This window comes from Anolis carolinensis, chromosome 5, assembly GCF_035594765.1.
Source record: "Anolis carolinensis isolate JA03-04 chromosome 5, rAnoCar3.1.pri, whole genome shotgun sequence".
Lineage (NCBI taxonomy): Eukaryota > Metazoa > Chordata > Lepidosauria > Squamata > Dactyloidae > Anolis > Anolis carolinensis.
The window spans coordinates 33858024-33879123 of record NC_085845.1 but is presented as its reverse complement, the minus strand read 5'-3'; the positions used below and the strand labels follow the sequence as shown (position 1 = coordinate 33879123).

Sequence of the window (21100 nt, the reverse complement as noted above, 5' to 3'; positions counted from 1 at the left end):
TTTAGTAGAATGAAGACTAGATAGCAATCAGTTGCAAGGAAGATTTTGGGGTGTGTGGGGGTGGAAGGGGTTTCAGGGCTCTAAAAAAGTCACATATTGAAAGTAACGAAACGTGTCAAAGCAGGGTTACTTTATTGATGCAACATGTAAAAAAAGTTATTTTCAAAAGTTGCATTTGTTTGTTTTTTAATTTGGACAGGATATGTCCGAAAGATATTGTTATCAATCATAAAGGTTTTTTTTTCCTTTCAAAAATCTAACATAAAGTAATAGAAAAGTAGTAAGAAGCACAAAAAGTAAAATTAAAAGTTCAGCATGGTATTGAGTAACAGGTTACTCCTCAAACACTGCAAAGGGTAATAGAAACAAATTAACAAATTTAAAAGTAACTTTCTAAATTCCAGGTGGAGTTTAAACCAATATTTTATGGGACTTACCTATATTATTGGAGCCCCTGGTGGCGCAGCAGATTAAACCGCTGAGTTGTTGAACTTGCTGACTGAAGGGTCAGCAGTTCAAATCTGGGGAGATGGGTGAGCTCCCGCTATTAGGCCCAGCTTCTGCCAACCTAGCAGTTTGAAAACATGCAAATGTGAGTAGAGCAATAGGTACCACTCTGGCGGGAAGGTAACAGTGCTCCATGCAGTCATGCTGGCCACATGACCTTGGAGGTGTCTATGGACAAAATCAGCTCTTTAGCTTAGAAATGAAGATGAGCACCAACCCCCAGAGTTGTACATGACTAGACTTCATGTTTACCTTTAATACCTATGTTATATTTTTATGGAAATTAGTGGTCTTAAAATGAAGATGCCAATTCAAATTCATTCCTGTTTTTGGATTCCAGGATTTTTCTGCTTACTTGGCATTTTGTGGGATTGTTCTTCACAATGCTCAGCTCTACGAGACATCCTTGCTTGAAAACAGACGCAATCAGGTGAGCCTAATATTTTGTGTGGGCAAGGCATTTTAGTGTTGTTGTGGAAAGTAAGATGGCACCTTCACAAACACAAAAGCTGACTGGACAAGTAGTTGAACTCTTTATTCAATGCTGACAATGAAGCAGTCCTCTCCTCTGCACCTGAAATCAGTAGATTAGCTTAGGGTGCTAATTTAGCTAATATTCTTCTCTCTTGACATCCTGTTTTTGCTTCAGCATCTGCCACTGTAGGCAGCCACATCATTCTGCTTTATGGTAGGGCTGGCCCTTTCATCCAGGTTTCCTAATTTTAATGGACTAGAATTAGTTCCAATATGTGTTGTGTGGTGCTGCTGCTATGGATGCCACCCTTCACTACCAAGTTGGGTGACAAGGGCAAGGATGTATTTGTAGGTGATGCAGTATCACTTGCTGTCTTGGTCTCTACTGCTAGGAAAATAAAGATGTGATAGTGATCAGAGGACCAGAGGACTATTCTCCGTGCTATCTGGAAGGGAGTCAGGATAGCAATGTATTACATCACTCATACATTTCTACCATTTTGCCACTGAGGCTCATGACTTTGAATGACAAACCCCATGATTCCCAGTAGCAGCGACCTCCTCTTCTTCCCTTTCTGTGGATACATCCTTTCCCTGACACTAAACACAGCTCTTTTCCAAGAGGTTCCCATTAAGTACTAATATCAACAAATGGAAAAGCTTCATTAAGTCTTGAACGGCCCAATGTTCAATGCCCTCTCAGTTCTTTGTCCTACTAGGGAAGATGTAGGAAGCTTTTTTTGGACCAAGACAAGGCTGGCCAAACATATTTTGTTTCTTACGGCAAAGGAGAAAATACCAACTTTGCCATCAATTAATTGAATGAATAGATCGCATTTGATTGCATCTACACCACTGGTTCTCAACCTGGGATTCCCAGATGTTTTTGGCCTACAATTCCCAGAAATCCCAGCCAGTTTAACAGCTGTTAGGACTTCTGGGAGTTGAAGGCCAAAAACATCTGGGGACTCCAGGTTGAGAACCAGTGATCTACACAAAACTTTGGTGGGTATGCGGCATCTCTATAACTTGTAATACATTTGTCATATGATTCTTTTCAGTTCACACAGTGCAAGTTTTTTTATCCTAAGAGTTGTATTTTAAAAATTAGTCCCCAGCACATTGGAATGATGTCTACTATGACCACTCTTTCATTTTATCTTTTGCTGCTAAATGTTTTTCCTAATTGAAAAGCCTAGAAAAGTTTAAAAGGCATTCATATATGGGCTAATTATAAGATTTCTGTCAGAGGTCTTTCCAAGGCCTATGATTTGAGCTTTTTGGAGCCATCTTCATACCAAATGTTTGTTCTGCTGTGTTCCATGTAGCTCAGTGGGCAGTGCTGAAGGACAGCTGACACTGGAAGAAATAAGAAATGAAATGATTCCAAAGCTTTGAGAACTTACATTTTTGGATTTGCTCATTGGCACACTCTGGAATGTATAATCCAAAACATACTTCTTCCAAAATCTGGCTTTACATGTTCTTCCTGGGGCTAGTTGAAATGCTAGAGAACAAACCAGATGAAGGAAGATGCTTTCAGAGCATCTGTTCTTTCCTGACTACCCACCTACACACAACCTTTTTACTGGCACTGGGTTGAGTTTGAGTCTGAACCAGTCTTGAGTCTGCTTTATTTTTTGTGAGCTTACTCAGACTCTGAGGCTCCTTCTCATGTATTAATAGTGTGTTTACTGTATCTGGTGAAGCAGAGCTGGTCTCTTTCAGTGTTTCTAAGGGTGTGTCATCTACCCATGTGCTTTGTTGAAGGGTTATTTATATTCTACCACTGTTTGCGGAGGGAAGTATCTAGGGCCTCTCCGGCCAGTGTGAAAAAACATTGGTAGAAATAAAATGGACAGACAGTGCTCGACAGCTTTCCACTGGGGTGAGTTTTTTCCAAAAGCTTTTCACAATTTCAGGCTACCATCCCAACCAGGTTCCCATCATACTGCACTGTATGGTTGTTTTTCAAATGAAGCCATTAGCTGGCAAAATTGAGAATTCCTCTCCACTTTCAAGCAAAGGTTTCTCATCCTGTCAAGTTACAGTGAGTTGCTGTGGAAGAAATCCAGGCTTCTATTGAGCCAAAATTCATGGATGTGAGTCCCTACTGGGCGAAGAATGTACTTGGCAATAAAAGCCCAAAAGTCATAGATGATGGATGAATGATGCCTATGTCTTGAGCAGACATTCAATAGAAAGCGTTGGTGGCCAAACAGTTAATGTAAATGTCTTTTATGTTAAGTATTATATACATTGTCTTGACCAATAGTCATCACCCAAAGAAAAGAAAACAAGTGTTTCGAAAATGGGAAAAACAAATCCACAGTGAGATGAACTGTTTTCTTTTTTCTGTTTTGTTGGTTTTCCATGGTTTTTAAAGGTTTCCTCAACTTCTCAACACAATACTATATTTTTTAAAATCAGCCATGTTTTATATCTATCTCTATCTATCTATATTATTTTTCATGCTGCAGAAGCAATCCCTGGCTCCTTAAAGCAATGTAGGATTCTCATAAATCACAAGAACCACAAAATGAATAAACTAAAAAGCTCTTTCTTAGCTGGGATTTCGCCCTCCATCTTTCTGAAAGTATAACTCAAAAGATGTCCCAGATTCCAACACTGATAAACACAGTAATATGAAGCCTGAAAAGTTTTAAAATGCAGAGGGATTTTATAAGGGAACAAAATATAGAGGAGATTATTATTTTTAAAATATAGATCATGTATACAATAGTATTATTGGATCTCCTTCCACAACCTGGTACCCTCCTGGAATGAGATTCTGTTAGTCATCTGCACAAAATAAATGCATGCTAGTATACACTTGACAGACAGGCATTATCCTAGATTAATCAATCTTGTGTTCACCTGCTGTGCAAATATACAGATATTCCCAAACCATGATGTGAAATGGAGGCACTGCTTAGAAATGCAACCATTTGCACAAATGTTAGGCCAGTTGCACAACTCTGATTTGAATACCACCTTTGTGCAAGGGTCTGAGACAACACAAACCACTCAACTGTATTATCTATGCCAGTGAGTCATCAACAGGATTCTGGTCTTTGGTGGCAGTTCGATCTATTGGCATGGTAGATCTAGCCCATGTGAAGGGTACTGGATTGAGGAATGCTTCCACAAAACCTCCCAGATCAGAAATTTCAAGAGACTCCAGCCTTGGTTTGAAGGGAGGGAGGGGGGAAACGCTTCTAGTTATTTTTACAGCTGTGGCAACATATACCAATTTTGGATGTCTTGATCTTTGGTATTAATTGGAATGAATGTCTAAAACTAAGAGGTTAGAAGGCAGGGTGGTTTATGGAGATTAAATCTCCCTTCTGTGAGAATATTCCATTTATACATTTAAAACATATAGATCTTGCCTTTTTCCAGCAGGTGGCTAATAACATTCAAATGTCAATTTAATAAACAACAAAAAGTAGTTGGGCAGTCAAAGGGGGTTACCAGAGGAGAGAACGCTTCTAATAAAAACTAGTTGGAAGAGCAAGAGCTTCTTTTTGAAGGAGCAAATATTCCATAGTTTCTTTGGGAAGTCAAGAAGTGCTTGTCTGCTCAAACTGTGAAGCACATGCCTTTCAAATTAGTCCAGATCTATGGTTCTCAGCTTCTGATTCTCCTGAAGTCTTTGCCTCCCAGAATTCCTGGCCATTAAACTATATTGGCTTGGACTTGGAAATTGAAGTCAAATCTTCTAATGACATTACACTGTTATACTACTGTATTTCACTTTAATTGTTATTGGATCATGTGGAATTCTAAGATTTGTAGTTTAATGAGGTTCAATGTCCCTTCCTAAACTGCAATACCCAGGTTCCATATGATGTTTCTATGGCAGTCGAAGTGGAATATAGTCCTGTAACAGTTAGTGTAATAAGGGATCAAAAGATCTGGAGGTAAATATTTTTACAGCATTCCTTATTTCCATCTGGTTATTTGCTCTCTTAAAGAGGCAGTAAATAATATATACCAGACCTCTAACTCTCTTAGGGCCCTTCCACACAGCCATATAACCCAAAATATCAAAGTAGATAATCCACAATATCTGCTTTGAACTGGGTTATTTGAGTCCATACTGCCATATAATTCAGTACAATGTGGATTTTGTACAGCTCTGTGGAAGGGGCCTTAGTGACCCCTACTTTGATTACCCCTGTCCCCCAACTGCATACATATGATTTTCTTCATTTATTTATTTTCCACCTTTCTCTCAATATGATTATAGTTAAGTAAAAGTAAAACAATACATGGTTAAAATAGTAAAACCTGTAGAGTTTTTTTTATACCTATCAGAAATGTGTCTGTTGTATTTTTCACATTTGCAGGTGCTCCTTGATCTTGCCAGTCTAATTTTTGAAGAGCAGCAGTCTTTGGAGGTTATTTTGAAGAAGATAGCTGCTACGATAATCTCCTTCATGCAGGTGCAACAGTGCACCATTTTCATAGTGGATGAAGATTGTTCTGTAAGTACAGGATTGGACCAAACTTGGAGGGAGTAACATTTTAATTCTTGCCTTACACATTTTACAGCCAGCTCTCAACTTTTCATTATTAGTGTTGATTAACATACGTCTTCTGGTCTTGCACAAAATGGCTGTAACACAAGGGATTGTGAGGGACTGAGTCCCTGAACTAAGAGTGGGTAGCATTTGCTTTGCATCATATATTGGAGTCTGTCTTCAATTTTTACTTTTTGCTTTAATATATTGCTAGACTGCCCTATAATCCCATAGACTAGTGTACAGGAAAACAAACAAAAATTAAAAGAGGATATAGCAAAGTATTAAAGACCATACTTTGCATTCAGAGGATGCCAAATTCAATTCTGGTGAGAATACTGACCAACATCAGTCAATAATGTGAAGTTTATTGTCAGCTAGTAGGCTACAGTCAAACTAAACATTAAGATTGAAAATGTTTCACTAACTTTGGGCCCTTCCACACAGCCATGTAACACAGAATATCAAGGCAGAAAATTCCACAATATCTGCTTTTAACTGGGTTATCTGAGTCCACACTGCCATATATTCCAGTTCAGAGCAGAAAATGTGGGCTTTATTCAGCTGTGTGGAAAGGGCCTAAATAAAGTAAGGCCTACAGAGGAAAATAAAATCTGGTGACAATGGAAACACCACACATTACAAAAAATTACGAAAGAAAGCATACCTCTAGGAATGTTTAAGTCCTCCAGGATAACTCTGTGGTCAGTGCCTCCTAGGAGTGCCTCCTAGAGATTGGAGATAACATTTTATCCAAATCCATTAATAATCAAATCTGCAAAAGTTGAATCTGCAAATATGCAGGTCTAACTGTACTGTTGCTCTGGCTCTTAAATTTTACAATGAGACAGAAAAAACTCACTGATTTGAAAATATCATTTTCTTCATTAGACAAAAAAGAAACTAGTGAAATGTGTCCTTTGTAATATATATAGCTCCATTTCAATTGTGTATATGTTTTAACTAAGCAGAAATAAACTTTTTATTTTTAGGATTCATATTCTAGTGTCTTCCACATGGAATTTGAAGAATTAGAAGATTCCAATGAGACACACAAAAGGTAAAAGGTTTGGATCAGAGAGTACTGCTGATTTCATTATTCCAGGGACTCGGGAGCATCTCTTTGTGTATGCTGGATGAATCATATTCAACTCTCGAGTGACAAGATTTACTGCAGCTAGTGGTTTACCTTGCTGTGCTAAAGTCCAGTCCATACTTATAAGCCCGGCCCATATCATATTTCTAAGAATTTAAAGTCTGAAGAGTGACCATCAGCGGTTTAAGAAGCATTGTCTACTCTCTTTGTCTTGCAGACTCATAGGAGGTTAACCTATCAGCTTGATTTTTCTGAATGGTGGCTTCAAAATAACTTTTTTTTGTATGCCAGGTCAGAGAGACGGCCTAGCATACATTTTGGCATAGTATGCCTATGTAGCTTTTAATTAAAATGTGATTGTTTCGATTGTTATATCTAATGATTCTCATCAAGTATCTTCAGAAGCATGTTTAGTAGTAACATTATTTGAAGAGGACATAGAATATAAATGAGTGCGGATGGTTGCTAGATAAATTGGGGAAAATACTGTTAAATCTCTTACAGTGACAGAAAGTAAGACAAAATCATGGGAAATGAATAGGTGTCATGGGGTTACTTACATGCTTGTTGTTGTTCTATTGCAGGGATAAGGAATAGTTTTCTGTCTAAAATTCAGCTTGTCTCTGGGCAAGCACACAGGATTTTCATACCATCTGTTGGCCATTCAAATAATTACTTTTTCTGAAGCAAAAAGTTATGATGGTCTGTTCTAACAGAAGTTGACCCATAATTCTAGCCTTGGGAAGAATGAGTCTTAATATCTGATAGTGTTATCTGACAGTAATATCTGATAGGACCAAGGCACTGTATAAGTGCCGTTTGTAAGCTGCCTTGAGTCCCCCTTGGGGTAGAGAAAGTCGGGATATAAATATAGTAAATAAATAAATAAAATAAAAATTTCACAAAATTAGTTGTTGTTTATACAATTTGCAATAAATCTTCATAATGCATTTGGGGACAGAACAATTATTTGGGGGGAAGTAACCCCCTCTTTTTTGCCCCTTCCCCATATCTACACCACCGAGTCTATGCAGACAAAGCCGGACATTATTAAGCAAAATGAGTAGCTACAGTGATAGAAAAGAGAACCATGTGTCCAAATTAAATGTAATAAATGGAAATGATTCCTTGGAAAAAGGTTTATTTTGGATCCTCATTTGCAGATGCAGATGTTGTAACGCTGTACAGCAATACCAATGCAATAAGTGTGCATTCAGCTATTGAAAGCATCTTTTTAAATGTAGACTTTAGTAAGTGTTGAGAACATTCGTAAGTACTTCATCTGTTCTGAGTTATTTTATGAAGCAAGTGTATTATTGATTTACAAACATGCCAACATTCCCAAAGTATAGGATTTGGGAAACACCTGTCCAATTTTTTTCTGACTTTGTAGACATTTAATTCCTATAGCCTATATTTCTTTTTGACATGTTTAAATACAACTGTAACTGAGCCCCAGTTCAGCTGAATCTTCTATGTACTTGGCAATCCCCAGGCACCTAAGTACACATTTTCTTCTTTCCATGTTTTTGCTTAATATGACCTTTTGAGACACCGGTTGCATTGGGAACAGCTCTTCTTTCTGAAAAGGTAGTAATAGAAAAGCTGTGGAGGATTTATAAATGAAAAGCCTTAGATTATATCAGGCATGGGCAAACTTTGGCCCTCCAGGGGTTTTGGACTTCAACTTCCACAATTCCTAACAGCCTCAGGGCCTTTCCTTTTCCCCCTCAGCCTCAAAGTTTGCTCATGCCTGGATTAAATAAAGCCAAGTATATGATAGTTCCATCAGCCATTTTCCAGATGTTGGTTTCCCATTGATTATAATATTTTTCTTTTTGGGAAAATATTGGTTTATCTCTGCAAATCATGCATAACCTGCTGTTTTCATTGCATATCACTTTTCTAATGCAGATTCAATTCATAAATGCAGCAAATAATCATTTTCAAAATGAAATGCATATTTTAACAAATGAAAGTTTTTCATTCCACTGTAAATTGGAGAAAATGTGTTGTCCAAGGCTTTCATGGCCGGAATCACTGGGTTGCTGTGAGTTTTCTGGGCTGTATAGCCATGTTCCAGAAGCATTCTCTTCTGATGTTTCATCCACATCTATGGCAAGGATCCTCACAATCTCTGAGGATGTCTGCCATAGATGTGGGTAAAACATCAGGAGAGAATGCTTCTTGAACATGGCCATACAGCTCAGAAAACTCACAGAAACCCAAAGACAGAAAAGTTTAAAGCACCACACCTGAAATCACCTATTTTCTTGGATTGTGTACATAATTCAGTTATAGTAACAAAAAGATTTTCTTGAGAACTAGCCTCAAATGAGCAGCCTTTATTGTCAATAGAAAGACAACTCTTTTTGTCGAGGAGATTTATTTGGAGAACTATGTTAAAAGATGAACTGAAAATCAATTTAGAAAACTAGATGGATCCACTATTGGTTTGTAGTCTTATTGATGTACAGGGGTGCTTTGCTGTCATTTTCCTTAGAAAGTTAGTGGTAATAAAGACTTTTGAAGCAAGCATTGTGCTTGCCAAAAGTCATACAGGTAAAGCACAGTAACTGGATGGCCACACTTCCCTAGAGTTTGTCTGGTCCACATTTGGAACACTGCCACGGACAACCTCTTTCATGCTTGGTTGCTAGCTTTGTAGTTATGTTGAGGAGCATTAAAATATTAAAAAATCAATTTCATAAAATAAATTCCAAGAAATAATTCTGTTTTTCCTTACTTCAACAGAGATTATGATACAAACCAAATTAATTATATGTATGCTCAATATGTCAAGAATACCATGGAGCCTCTTAACATTCCAAATATTCGCCAAGACAAGAGATTTCCTTGGACAGTAAGTAACATGTGCCTACATTTAAAAGCTGACAAAAGAAATGGAGGGCTTGTTTGCATGTCTGCCCCAATAACAGAAAGTCTTGTGTGACTTCTATTGCACTATTAAGGAACTTTGACTATTAAGGAACTTATGATGAATGCATTTATGGTAGCCCTTTAATGTTAATTTCAGTCTTTGGTCTGTAGATAGCCACTTATTTCATGGGACCCACCCTGTATACCTAAGCCTCTGCTGCCTTTTCTCCACTTGTTTACTAGTGGAAAACCTGATACAGTTGTGTTGTCAAAGGCTTTCATGGCTGGAATCACTGGGCTGCTGTAAGTTTTCCAGGCTGTAAGGCCATGTTCCAGAAGCATTCTCTCTGGACATTTCACCCACATCTGTGGCAGCCATCCTCAGAGGTTGTGAGGTCTAAACTAGCCAAGGGAGATTTATATATCTGTGGAAGGTCCACAGATATATAATAACTCGTCTGTTGGAGGCAAAGCTGCTTCTGGAACATGGCCATATAGCCCAGAAAACTCACAGCAACCCTGACACAGTTCTTCTTAGGCCCCTTCTACATTGCCCTATATCCCAGGATCCAGTTCTAAGCAGATAATTTGGGATCAGATCCTGGATTTTAGGCCAAGATAGAAGGGACCTTAGTGATCTTTCTGTATTTAATTCCTCCATGGTAAAGTCACAGCTCACAACCACTTTCTTTGACCCATTTCTGCCTGATTTAGAAGATGTTAGACTGGGATAGACAGACTGATTGACAACAGCTACAAGGTTGCTGATGACGAATGAGTTTAGGACATTGGTATCATGACATGGTTTATTTAATAATTTTAAATTTTTTTGTACTTATATACATCAGTAAATGGATTGCTGTTATTTAATAACTTGTATCTCAGATGTTGCATTTGTAATTTTTAAAGTAGAGTACTAAAACTATTATTGCTTTCCCCCCACAACAGAATGAAAGTACAGACAGTACAAACCAGAATATTGAAAGTTTACTGTGCACACCAATCAAGAATGGAAAGAAGAATAAAGTGATAGGTACAATACTTTGATACCCACTCCTCCCCCATTATCATTTTTGTTTCAGATAGCATACCTGAAATATATATTGTTGCAAATAAGTTGCAAAATCTTGACACAAAGTATCATATTTGGAACTGGAGTGCATTTGAATTCATATAAAGGAGCTTATTTCCAAAAGAGATGGTTTAGATAAAAATGCTTGTTCATATAGAACAGAAAAGTAGTTATAGGCAATATAGCATTGCACTAGCAAGTTGTGCAAGTTAAGGCACCCAATTGTTGTTGCTTTTTCTTCTCATTGCTGCTCACCACACATGTGGAACACATATGACAGAGAAGGAAAAGTAGATGTGCGCAAGGGAGAGAAAGAAGAGAAGCAGAAAGGTGCAGGAAAGAAGGGAAGCAACCCCAACATACAGTTACGGCAACCCCATTTGGGGTCTCGACCCATACTTTAAGAAGGTCTGTCCTAAACAGCTTCTTCTGACGACTGAGTATGTTAGATTCTTGTACTGGACAGAAATGGGAGGCCTTCCTGCTGACCTCAATCCATGATTAGATGTGTAGACCTACTCCTTCAAGCATTAAGGTCTCAAACCATTTAAGGCTGTACACATCCTTACCATCACCGCCTACTGTCAAGAGCTGCCTACACAAAGGGTCTGAGGTGTGTTCTAAAACAAGAGTGGGAAATGTGAAACTACTTGTGTAGCCAAGCATTATAGAATCATTAAATTGGAAGAGACCACATGGGCCATCTAGTCCAACCCCTTACCATGCAGGAAAAGCACAATCAAAGCATTATGATAGTATTGAATCAAAGTCAAAGTAATTTTTTTCTCATCACTTTTACCATCATATTCGCTGTTACTCAATGTCCTAAGCCTCTGTTTTTATGGAATAATGTTCATCTCTTAGTATCCCCACACTGTACCATTTCCTTCCCCCAGTTATTTGGGGTGGATATTGCAACCCTCTGGTTGTAGGAAGATACCCATTCTTCTCTCCAATGTCATAACAGCATGTGATGGAAACATTTCGGATCTTTTTGTAGCCTTTGATGTATCCACTCACCTGTGCAGAGCTAGAATTTATTCCAGGGGGCTGATGAGAGAAAAGTGTGCAAATCAGCAAAGTGAGAGGCTGAGTTCCTTTTTGCTGATCATACCATACTTTGAGATGCTTGATGTGTGTTTTTGATGACAGGCCAGCTGAGAACTGTTTTGGTCTTGTTTATTCGGCTTTTCCTTTTTCATGTTTTATAAATATTTCCTAATGGGGATTTGGCATGTTGTCTAGTTGGATGAACCTACTGGTAGATCATGAATAACACGAGGAAAACATTCTGCTTAGAGAGACTTTGTTGGAAATGAATCATGGAACATTTGTTCTGGATTCCATTGCTCATATAGATTGCAGGGGGAACTGGTTGGATGCAAGGATACATTTCTATATGTGAAGAGTACCTTGTGTTTAGGAAAGAGTTAGGTGAGAAAAATGAAACACCTTTAGAATGCGTTGTCAAAGGCTTTCATGGCCAGAATCATTGGGTTGCTTGTGAGTTTTCTGGACTGTATGGCCATGTTCCAGAAGTATTCCCTCCTGACATTTCACCCACATCTATGGCAGGCACCTTCAGAGGTTGTGAGGTCTTTTGGAAACTAGGCAAGTGGGGTTTATATTTATGTGGAAGGTCCAGAGTGGGAGAAAGAACTCTTGTCTGCTTGAGGCAAGCATGAATGTTACAATTGGCCACATTTATTAGCACTGAATGGCCTTGCAGCTTCAAGGTCTGGCTGCTTCCTGCCTGAGGGAATCCTTTGCTGGGAAGTGTTAGCTGGCCCTGATTGTTTCATGTCTGGAATTTCTCTGTTTTCACAGTATTGTTCTTTATTTGCTGTTCTGATTTTAGAGTTCTTTTAATACTGGTAGCCAGATTTTGTTCATTTTCATGGTTTCCTCAAATAACAGACCTCCCTTGCCTAGTTTCCAATATAACTCACAACCTTAGATGTGATAGATGATGTGACAGCCATAGATGAAGGTGAACCATCAGGAGAAAATGCTTCTGGAACATGGCCATACAGCCCGGGAAAACTCACAGCAACCCATGTTTAGAATATATTCTTTTTCATTCCTCACCACAAATTATTTTTTATACAGCCTTCCCATTACACTCTTTGTGTGTTTGGAAGGGGGGAGTATATGCAAAAGGCACCAGAAGGAATCTACCTGGGGACATACTTATACATCGCAGATGGTCTATCGACTCATGAACCAGCAGTATTTTCTATTTAGTTAATTTACAAAACAATCTGGCCCCTTTTCAAGTAAGGAAGTGCATGCTCTGTGTACCATTAACCTGACATTCATTATAGTTCTTCTGGCAGGCTTACAAAAATCTAATTAGTTTGCAAAGGACAAATTGTCTTCAGGGATTATATGAGACCAAAGAACTATTAATAAAAGTCAAGAGGAAAATTGAGTCAAAGAATTGGGAGAAGTTGGAAAGAATGCATGTGATTCCGATATTTTAATTAGTAAATACTTTGACACTTATAAATGATTATATGGTGATGAATGTATATATTTTATATGTACGATATTAATGAACCCAGGAGTTTGAAAAATTAACCTTTTTAAATCCAGCTGTAAGAAATCCATAGACAGCAAGGTTGGGGATTCTGGAAGATGTAATCCCCAAAAAGTAGTGTTCCAAACTTTGGTAGAATTTAAGCTTGACATCAGGGTGTAGCTGAAAAAAATTACATATATTTATTACATTATCCATGTTTTTATTTATTATTTCTTAAAATATATCTATTATGCCCTCTAAAGATCTCAGGGAGATCTTTACATGCTTTCCATTTGAAAACTTTGAACTAAAATCTTTGAACTAAATATTATGTGAAAAGCATGCTAGTTGTCTTTTATAGTTTAAAGCTTAGCATTTACTTTAAAAACGCTATTTTTCATTTTCATTTTGGTAATGATCCAGGAGTATGCCAACTCGCAAATAAGATGGAGGAAAATTCATGCAAAATAAAAGCATTCAACAGAAATGATGAGCAGTTCCTCGAAGCTTTTGTCATCTTCTGTGGCTTGGGCATCCAGAACACGCAGATGTACGAAGCTGTGGAAAGAGCCATGGCGAAGCAGATGGTGACACTGGAGGTGAGGCTAAATCAAGGCAGCCTTTATGTTGCTCGCAGCTGCTTCTTTCCTGGAATTCTCTTAAGACAACCCCGGCTTGGCTGTGTGATTAGTTCAGGATCTCTCTCCCCTTATTTATTGCTTGCTTATGCGTTTCCATGTACATATATGGCACGTGTTGGATTGCTGTGCTAATCTCCTGAGATTCTGTAATGAACACAGATGTTGCCTTTTATAAACATATTGCATATTGCAAGTTGATTGATGTTGGTGGTTATGTTGTTGCATAGAAAAAGGATGTGGTTATGGGATTGGGACATCCTCTTCTTCTTGCTTGAGGTTTTCAGTGATGATTTTGGCTCAACCCTTCAAATAAACCAGTACCTGGAGCTACACCAAGATTACTGTAGCCTTCCTCTAACTTCATCACACCATATCAAGCATGAACATCATCTCACTTTTGCTTTTGAATTGGTTACTGTTAGTTTTAATGGCCATGGTATGAATGGACAGTGTGGTAGGGGATTCAGGTTTACACTTATCTTCCAAAGTAACCTAGGCAAACAGATGTTGTAGAATTTGGATCCACTTGTGTCCACAGAATAAGTTGAATACAATATTTCTAAAATACACATTCTGCTATCTTTTTTGTTCTGAAAGAAAAACTCTCATGCAAAACTTTATTTAGGTGCTTTACATGTATTCAGTTGCAGCTGCACTTGCTAATTCGATAGTGTCATAAAAATAATTTAGAGGGTCCGTGCATGACCAACCCAGGTAGTGTGTCCTCTGAAGAAGCCAAAAAAGTCCTCATGGGCAAAGTGCTACAGACCAAACCAATAACTCTCATTGCACACAAGTTAAAAATGAATCCAACTCAAACAGCTCAATTTATCTCTCCAAGGCAGTTTCCCTTAAATAATAAGTTTCAATTTGCTCATTACACAAAAAAAAAGTTTTCTCCTGCACTGACAAAACTTCTGCCAGGATTTTGCTAAGATAAAATTTCTCTTATGCTTGTGTTATAAACCCTTGGAAAAAGTGGATTTATTATAACAATCCTGTCAAGGTTGTAATCATAGCTATGCTGTAAGCTATTTGCCTTTCTTACAGGGGCATGAATGTTTTTAGGCCTTTAAAAATAGAGTTATTTGCTCATTTAAGGCAATGATTTTTTTCCCTGTTCCTCCACTATGGCGTGTTATTCTCAGAACTCTCCATATTGGAGAAGAATGAAAACTTGTTCCTATAGGTTTCCATTCTGCACTGATTTGCCATGAAACCAAGAACTATCTGCTTTAGGGTACCATCCATAGTGCAGTGTTGAGATGGGGGCCAGATGTGTTGGACTGTTTTTGTACCAAGTGTAAGTACATTTCTGAGAATAAAGTGTTGGTATTGCTGAACAACTAGGACCTGTTGTTGCAACTTGCAATATATTTGCTAGTGACCTTGCCAGTATAGTCAAATAGCTGGTTGAGGTCTTTAAGATATTTGCCTCACAACTATGGAACATCCTTCTGGTTGGTATTGACCAGGGACCACTTTGACCAGGGACCACTCTCCAACATTAGTACCAAAAGGGTTACAAATCAGTTTTTAGTCAACTTTAGATTAAATTTGGTTATTTGGAATGCTGATTCAGAAAATTGCATTGGATAAACCACATCAGCTCTAGTTTCTGATATGGAACATATGCTGTCCGGTAGTCGCCATCTGCTCACCCACAGAAAACCATATTTAATACCCTAGAGCTGATTTCCCCCGCATGTATTGTGGACCTTATTTTAGGCCCTCAGGATGGAAACCACTGGTATAGACTTACCCTCCAAGCCAGGTCTTTAAGAAGGTGTTGAAAACAACTTTCTTGTCAGCTTCAGTAATTCACGGCACTTTCCTCTCCTTATAACTCTGCACTGAACTAATGTGCCCAAATTGTATTCTACAACATTCCTTCTTATGTGGTTTTATGAGAGTTGTCTATAAAAAGGAAAGTGATGAATACCTCATATAGATTAATAAAATATTTGGAATTTTTTTGTTATCTTAACAGTAGAAATCACAACTGATTTGTGTCCTGCATGATTGCCAATGCAGATTTGTTACCATACTCGCTGTGAGAGATCAGATACCCAAAAGATCACATTTCTTTTTGTGCTAACAATGAATCATCAAGCCTTGGTCAGGAGTGATACTGCTTATCTGCACAGCACCCAGCTGGATGCATGTTAAAACAGTATGCTAGCAGATGGCGAGGGAAGCAAAATCTGCTGGTTTCAAGAAGCTTACTTTTAGTACCCTCACTGTCACTGTGCTTGTGGCTTTTTTCTTTTGCTATCACTGTCTAATATGGCATGCCAAGACCAGCACAGTACACTCAACAACATTCCAATACTTCTGTTGGCAGTAATTGCTATTCAGTTTTTGTTGTCTTAATCGTGATTTACTATTGCCTCTGAACTCGTAAGATTCCAATTGCACTTTAGAGCCTGGCTTGCCCTGGCTAGTTTGTTAGTAGATGTAATGTAAAACTGCAAACATACAAATGAAATAGGGGGCTAGGTGGGTCAATTCAGGGCCTTCTCACATCAGTCTGTTGCCTTGCAGCGATCACATTGCTTAAGCCATATTCTCTCCACTAGTGCTATAGTGCTTTTTAGAGAAACACATTCTGCAATCAGTCTTTTATGATCTCACTTGACTTGCTTTGACAGCTATGAGCACCCTAAATAGCACATACACCCTGTTTATTTTTTCTCCTACAGTTTTACAATTATACAGTTTCAATACAGCTTTCAAATAGACATCACTCCTGTAATGGCATATTTCATAAGTGCACCATGCTTCTCACGACAATGCATTGCACCATTACAGTAAAACAAAATTAAAAAACAAAACAAAACAAAACCTTGGGGATATAGTAAAACAACATGATTTCATCCTGCTTGGATATAGGGAGAGGCAGAAGAGGAGAACCAGGCCCACTCAAACCATAGTGATCGCACTAGAAACAGTACTCTGACAGCATCAATATTGGAGCCATTGTCAAGTTTTCCTGAAAAGATGTGATTCAATAATGATAGAAATGCTGTGAAACAATGAGTGTCTCAACATCATGTGATAAGAAAAGATCAAATACAAAACTAACTAATCACGCAACAAACATTGTGTGATAATGTACTAAGTATATGACAGCTTCCTGTATCCTTATGACTGAATTTGTACTTTGTCCTTTAGTTCTGCTTTCTCTGCTAAAGTAGCTTCACACTATTATTGCTGCAAGAGCTAATGAAACTTTGTGGATCCCAGTGGAAAGTGCTTTGAAAATGGAGAATAATCACAAACATAAGTTTTTCAAAGGATTTTATATTTGAACACATTGTGTTTTGTTTTTCTTTAGGTCCTTTCTTACCATGCTTCAGCTGCTGATGAAGAGGCGAGGGAACTTCAGGTAACAGCGGTAATTACATTTTTTTCTTCTACTACTACTTTATTATGGTTATAATAACATGGTTATTCATTGCTTAATGGTGCTTTGGGGTTCATAGCCACAAGTGACTGTTAGAATTTGTTGGATAAAGAAAAAAAAATAGAGATCATTTTGTAATTATTTCACTAAAATTTGTTTTGCCACTTTTGTCTAGAGAATGGGTTGTTGTTTATTCGTTTAGTTGCTTCCAACTCTTCGTGACCTCATGGACAAATCTACGCCAGAGCTCCCTGTTGGCCATCACCACCCCCAGCTCCTTCAAGGACAAGCCAGTCACTTTGAGGATATCACCCATCCATCTTGCCCTTGGTCGGCCCCTCTTCCTTTTTCCTTCCATTTTCCCCAGAATCATTGTGTTCTCCAAGCTTTCCTGTTTTCTCAATATGTGGCCAAAGTACTTCATCTTTGCCTCTGATATCCTTCCCTCCAGAGAATGGGCGTTGCAGATGTTTTAAAAGTGAAGTACAGAATCCTGTATGGCAGTTATGAATGTGTAATCTTGAGTTAAGCACTCATTATGGTTCCATATTCACAATTCATAGCTGGCCCCTAAATTAGGGTGCCTGCAGGGACCATGAAAGTAATCTCAATCCTCATTTACCAAGAAGTAGCTGTTGCAATTGTCATATCCTGTCCCTTTTGACACTCAGGAAGCAGCAGGCTGCCATTTCTACCACCCTACCCTTCAGATGAGCAATCTCCAGCATGAGGGGCAATTGAGTCAGGAGTCCTTCTTTTACTTGCTGCAACAGAGTTCACTGGACATCGCAGTGATATACTTCTCTGAATGGCATGGAACTATCACTTGCAGGGAACTGAAGGTGGAACTGAATTGTAATTCAGTGCACCACACCGTAACTGCAGTGCTGCTTACCATTACATAAAAACCATACAGGATTCCATCCATAGTTTTCTACTTCCATTAGTAGTTTAGAAGTTTCCAGATTCCATAGGTCTCTTTTTGCATTACTCTTCGGAACAGACCTAACTTAATTTGGGGAAAGGGTGTTATCTCGTCTATATGGTAACACAGAATCACTACTCAGGACCCACGCGGTATCTTTTCTTGCTATGGTGAAAAAGATACATTCTAATATTACTATTATTTTGTTTTCATTGACACACCAAGGAAAGAAAATTTGCTTAGTATATGAGATGAATTATTCTAAGGTCCAATAGCAAATTGACACCATTCTTGTTTTCTTGAGTTGATTTGTCCCCACATAAGAGGTGACAGTGTCCTTGTGTCCGTATGAGGACTATGTGTCAGACTGGAGGATTTGAGTGGCAAGAACTTGATTGCCTATGCACATTAATCCAAAATCGGTAGAGATTGTGGTCTAACTGGGGAAGTTGAGCAAAGTACCTATTGTGACTTCTTTCTTGCTATACAGCCAAATTACACCTTCCATTCCATTCTTGCACATGCAGCAAAGCACACACCACATTCAGGAATCCACATATTGGTCCACAGAATATGCAAATAGCAAATGGATATTTAGAACAGCTTCTTTGAATTACAATTGTACATCATTTCTAGCCTTGTCACAAGACCTTTTAACTACAGAAGATAAGTAAGGTTCAGTGCAGGACATTTTAAAATACCTGGAATGTTATCAACTTTTTGAAAATAAAACCCTTTTCATACTGATATGGTAGCAAAGACAAAATAGCTTTTTATGGCTCATAATGTGATTACTGATAAATTGATTATGGTGGGAAACATTTAATATTGTTCACGTTGATGTCAAGATAAGCTTTCAGAGCTCTATGTGTGGACCAAAACCCATATTCACTCTGCATTTCTTGCATTTGGAGAATTGCACCTTGATTATGTGCTGCATTTTTTGTTCTTTTCTATGGGGGTTGCATTTTGAAAGAAGATGGTTTCATTTTATCTTACATGCCATTATATTTTGCTTCCTTCAAGGCTGCTGTTGTCCCGTCTGCTCAATCTCTTGGGCTCACTGACTTTTATTTCAGTGACTTTGAGCTCTCAGATATGGAGACTTCCCTATGTACAATCCGAATGTTCACTGATCTTAATCTTGTGCAGAATTTCCAGATGAAACATGAGGTGAGAATCTTGTAGTATATGAGAAGTGACCATTTACATGTGGCAAATATTTTTCACTCTTAAGTTAGGCAATAGAAATGTGGTTTGTCTGATGTTGTTGAGCTACAATTCCTAACATCCCCCATTACTGCCTATACTACAGTAGTTAGGGCTGGTAATATTTGCACTTTGGCAATATGTGGAGGGTTGCACAGTACCCATTCTTGGTGCAAATGCATTACATCTCAACAGCCATTGAACAATAACTTTCAAAATATTCATGAGAAAAATATATCTCATTATTATATAGACAGCAAAGGCCTAATTTTTGTTGAGTGCTTTGCTCAGTCATGGAACACATTCACATTTGGTGAGACTAGTTGAGGAGCAATGCCTGCCTACTGGATATACTTGAGTCTGTTAGAAGGCTGCTTCTGACTGGTCTCAGTATTATGTTTCAGATCTCTTTCTATTGACAAATTAAAATGAAAAAGTCCACTGAAGATTCCATGTAGAAATATAAATACCGAATTCTAAATCCAATTTTAGTTCCTGCCAAATAAAGCCATGAAATGAATGGGATTTCTAGGCCAATGGTGAAGTATGCCCCATTGATTTCAATAAGTCAGTCTGTAATTGGCAATAAAATTGGATTTAGTCCTGAGCAACATAGACTAATATAAATTATTGCTGAAGACATGCTTCCTAAAATTATTTTAAAAATCTAGGAGTCCTAATGGGCTGGCTGAATACATTTTTTTGTAAAAAAAACTTTCATGAGCTGAATCTACTTTTAATCTCAACTGGAGTAACTCACTGAAATTAAAGTGACTTGCTAATCACTTTTTAACATTACATTATTTCAGTGGATCTTAATATAGTTGATGCTAGAACTGCATATAGTTTTAACATATATTTATTTTTTTGGAAGTTTAGTATGCATAACATGTAGTGATAAACATGACCAAGCTACGTGCAAAATACATTAGACCCAATAAGATTACAAAAAAGATTGCATGAATTATAATTCTCCATTAGCTATTTTTGAGTTAAAATGTATCATTTCGATGAAGACCATAAGAAAACCATGTGATAGATATGCCATAGTGATGATGAGTGAAATTTGAATCTTCAAAGGCAGATTGAAATATGATGTAATTCCAACTGACCCATTGATTCTTTTCCAAGGTTCTTTGCAGATGGATTTTAAGTGTGAGGAAAAATTATCGGAAAAATGTTGCCTATCACAACTGGAGGCATGCATTTAACACAGCCCAGTGCATGTTCGCTGCTTTAAAGTCAGGGAAGATTCAGGTATGATTGAATATATATTTCTTTATGTTATGGTCGTTCAAAAGGTCTGTTAGATACTGGAACACAACATCTTAAGGTTTTCACTAAGGAGTTGTTTATAGGGATCAGAAATGTCATCACAGTGAATCTCTGAGAACACAATTTTGTGAAAGTTACTTTGGCACACATGAGAGGAGACAGGGTTCTTGTGTCCATATGTATGAGGACTATATGTCAGAAGCACCACCAAACTTAAACAACTAAGAAGTTCATAACAAAAACTTCAATATCTGTATTCATGTAATGTCTTTGCCAGTCTAACCAAAAGACTAATCAAAAAGATGTATAAGGCTGTCTTATTGGTAACGTTTTGAAAGATTCTTGATGTTCCTGGAAACTCCCCAGTTTGCATTTCTATCATTCATTAAGTTCTGGGCACACATGAGACAGAAGTTGAATAGACATGTATATATTGAGTCGCATGAAGATACCACTGTGTCGGATGAAGTTGTCCATCCAGATGTTTTGACCAACAAATCCCATGATCCTTTACCATTTGGCATGCTGTGTGTGGGATTGGTAGAAGTTGGAGGCCAAAACATCTCAA

General features: G+C 37.9%; 1 protein-coding gene across 6 annotated transcripts in view; it reads left to right on the top strand.

The window, feature by feature from the left end:
* Positions 1-21100, top strand: part of pde5a (phosphodiesterase 5A) — an 89693-nt gene that overhangs the window by 51102 nt on the left and 17491 nt on the right. For 4 of the 6 annotated variants that reach the window (XM_062983573.1, XM_062983570.1, XM_062983576.1 and 1 more), the window contains exons 5-13: positions 848-937; positions 5334-5471; positions 6500-6567; positions 9358-9466; positions 10432-10516; positions 13500-13675; positions 17055-17114; positions 19075-19221; positions 20389-20514. In XM_062983573.1, the coding sequence (XP_062839643.1) occupies positions 848-937; positions 5334-5471; positions 6500-6567; positions 9358-9466; positions 10432-10516; positions 13500-13675; positions 17055-17114; positions 19075-19221; positions 20389-20514 (999 nt within the window). The remainder of the gene's footprint in view (positions 1-847; positions 938-5333; positions 5472-6499; positions 6568-9357; positions 9467-10431; positions 10517-13499; positions 13676-17054; positions 17115-19074; positions 19222-20388; positions 20515-21100) is intronic. The other 2 variants (XM_062983574.1, XM_062983571.1) reach the window with 1 other exon arrangement.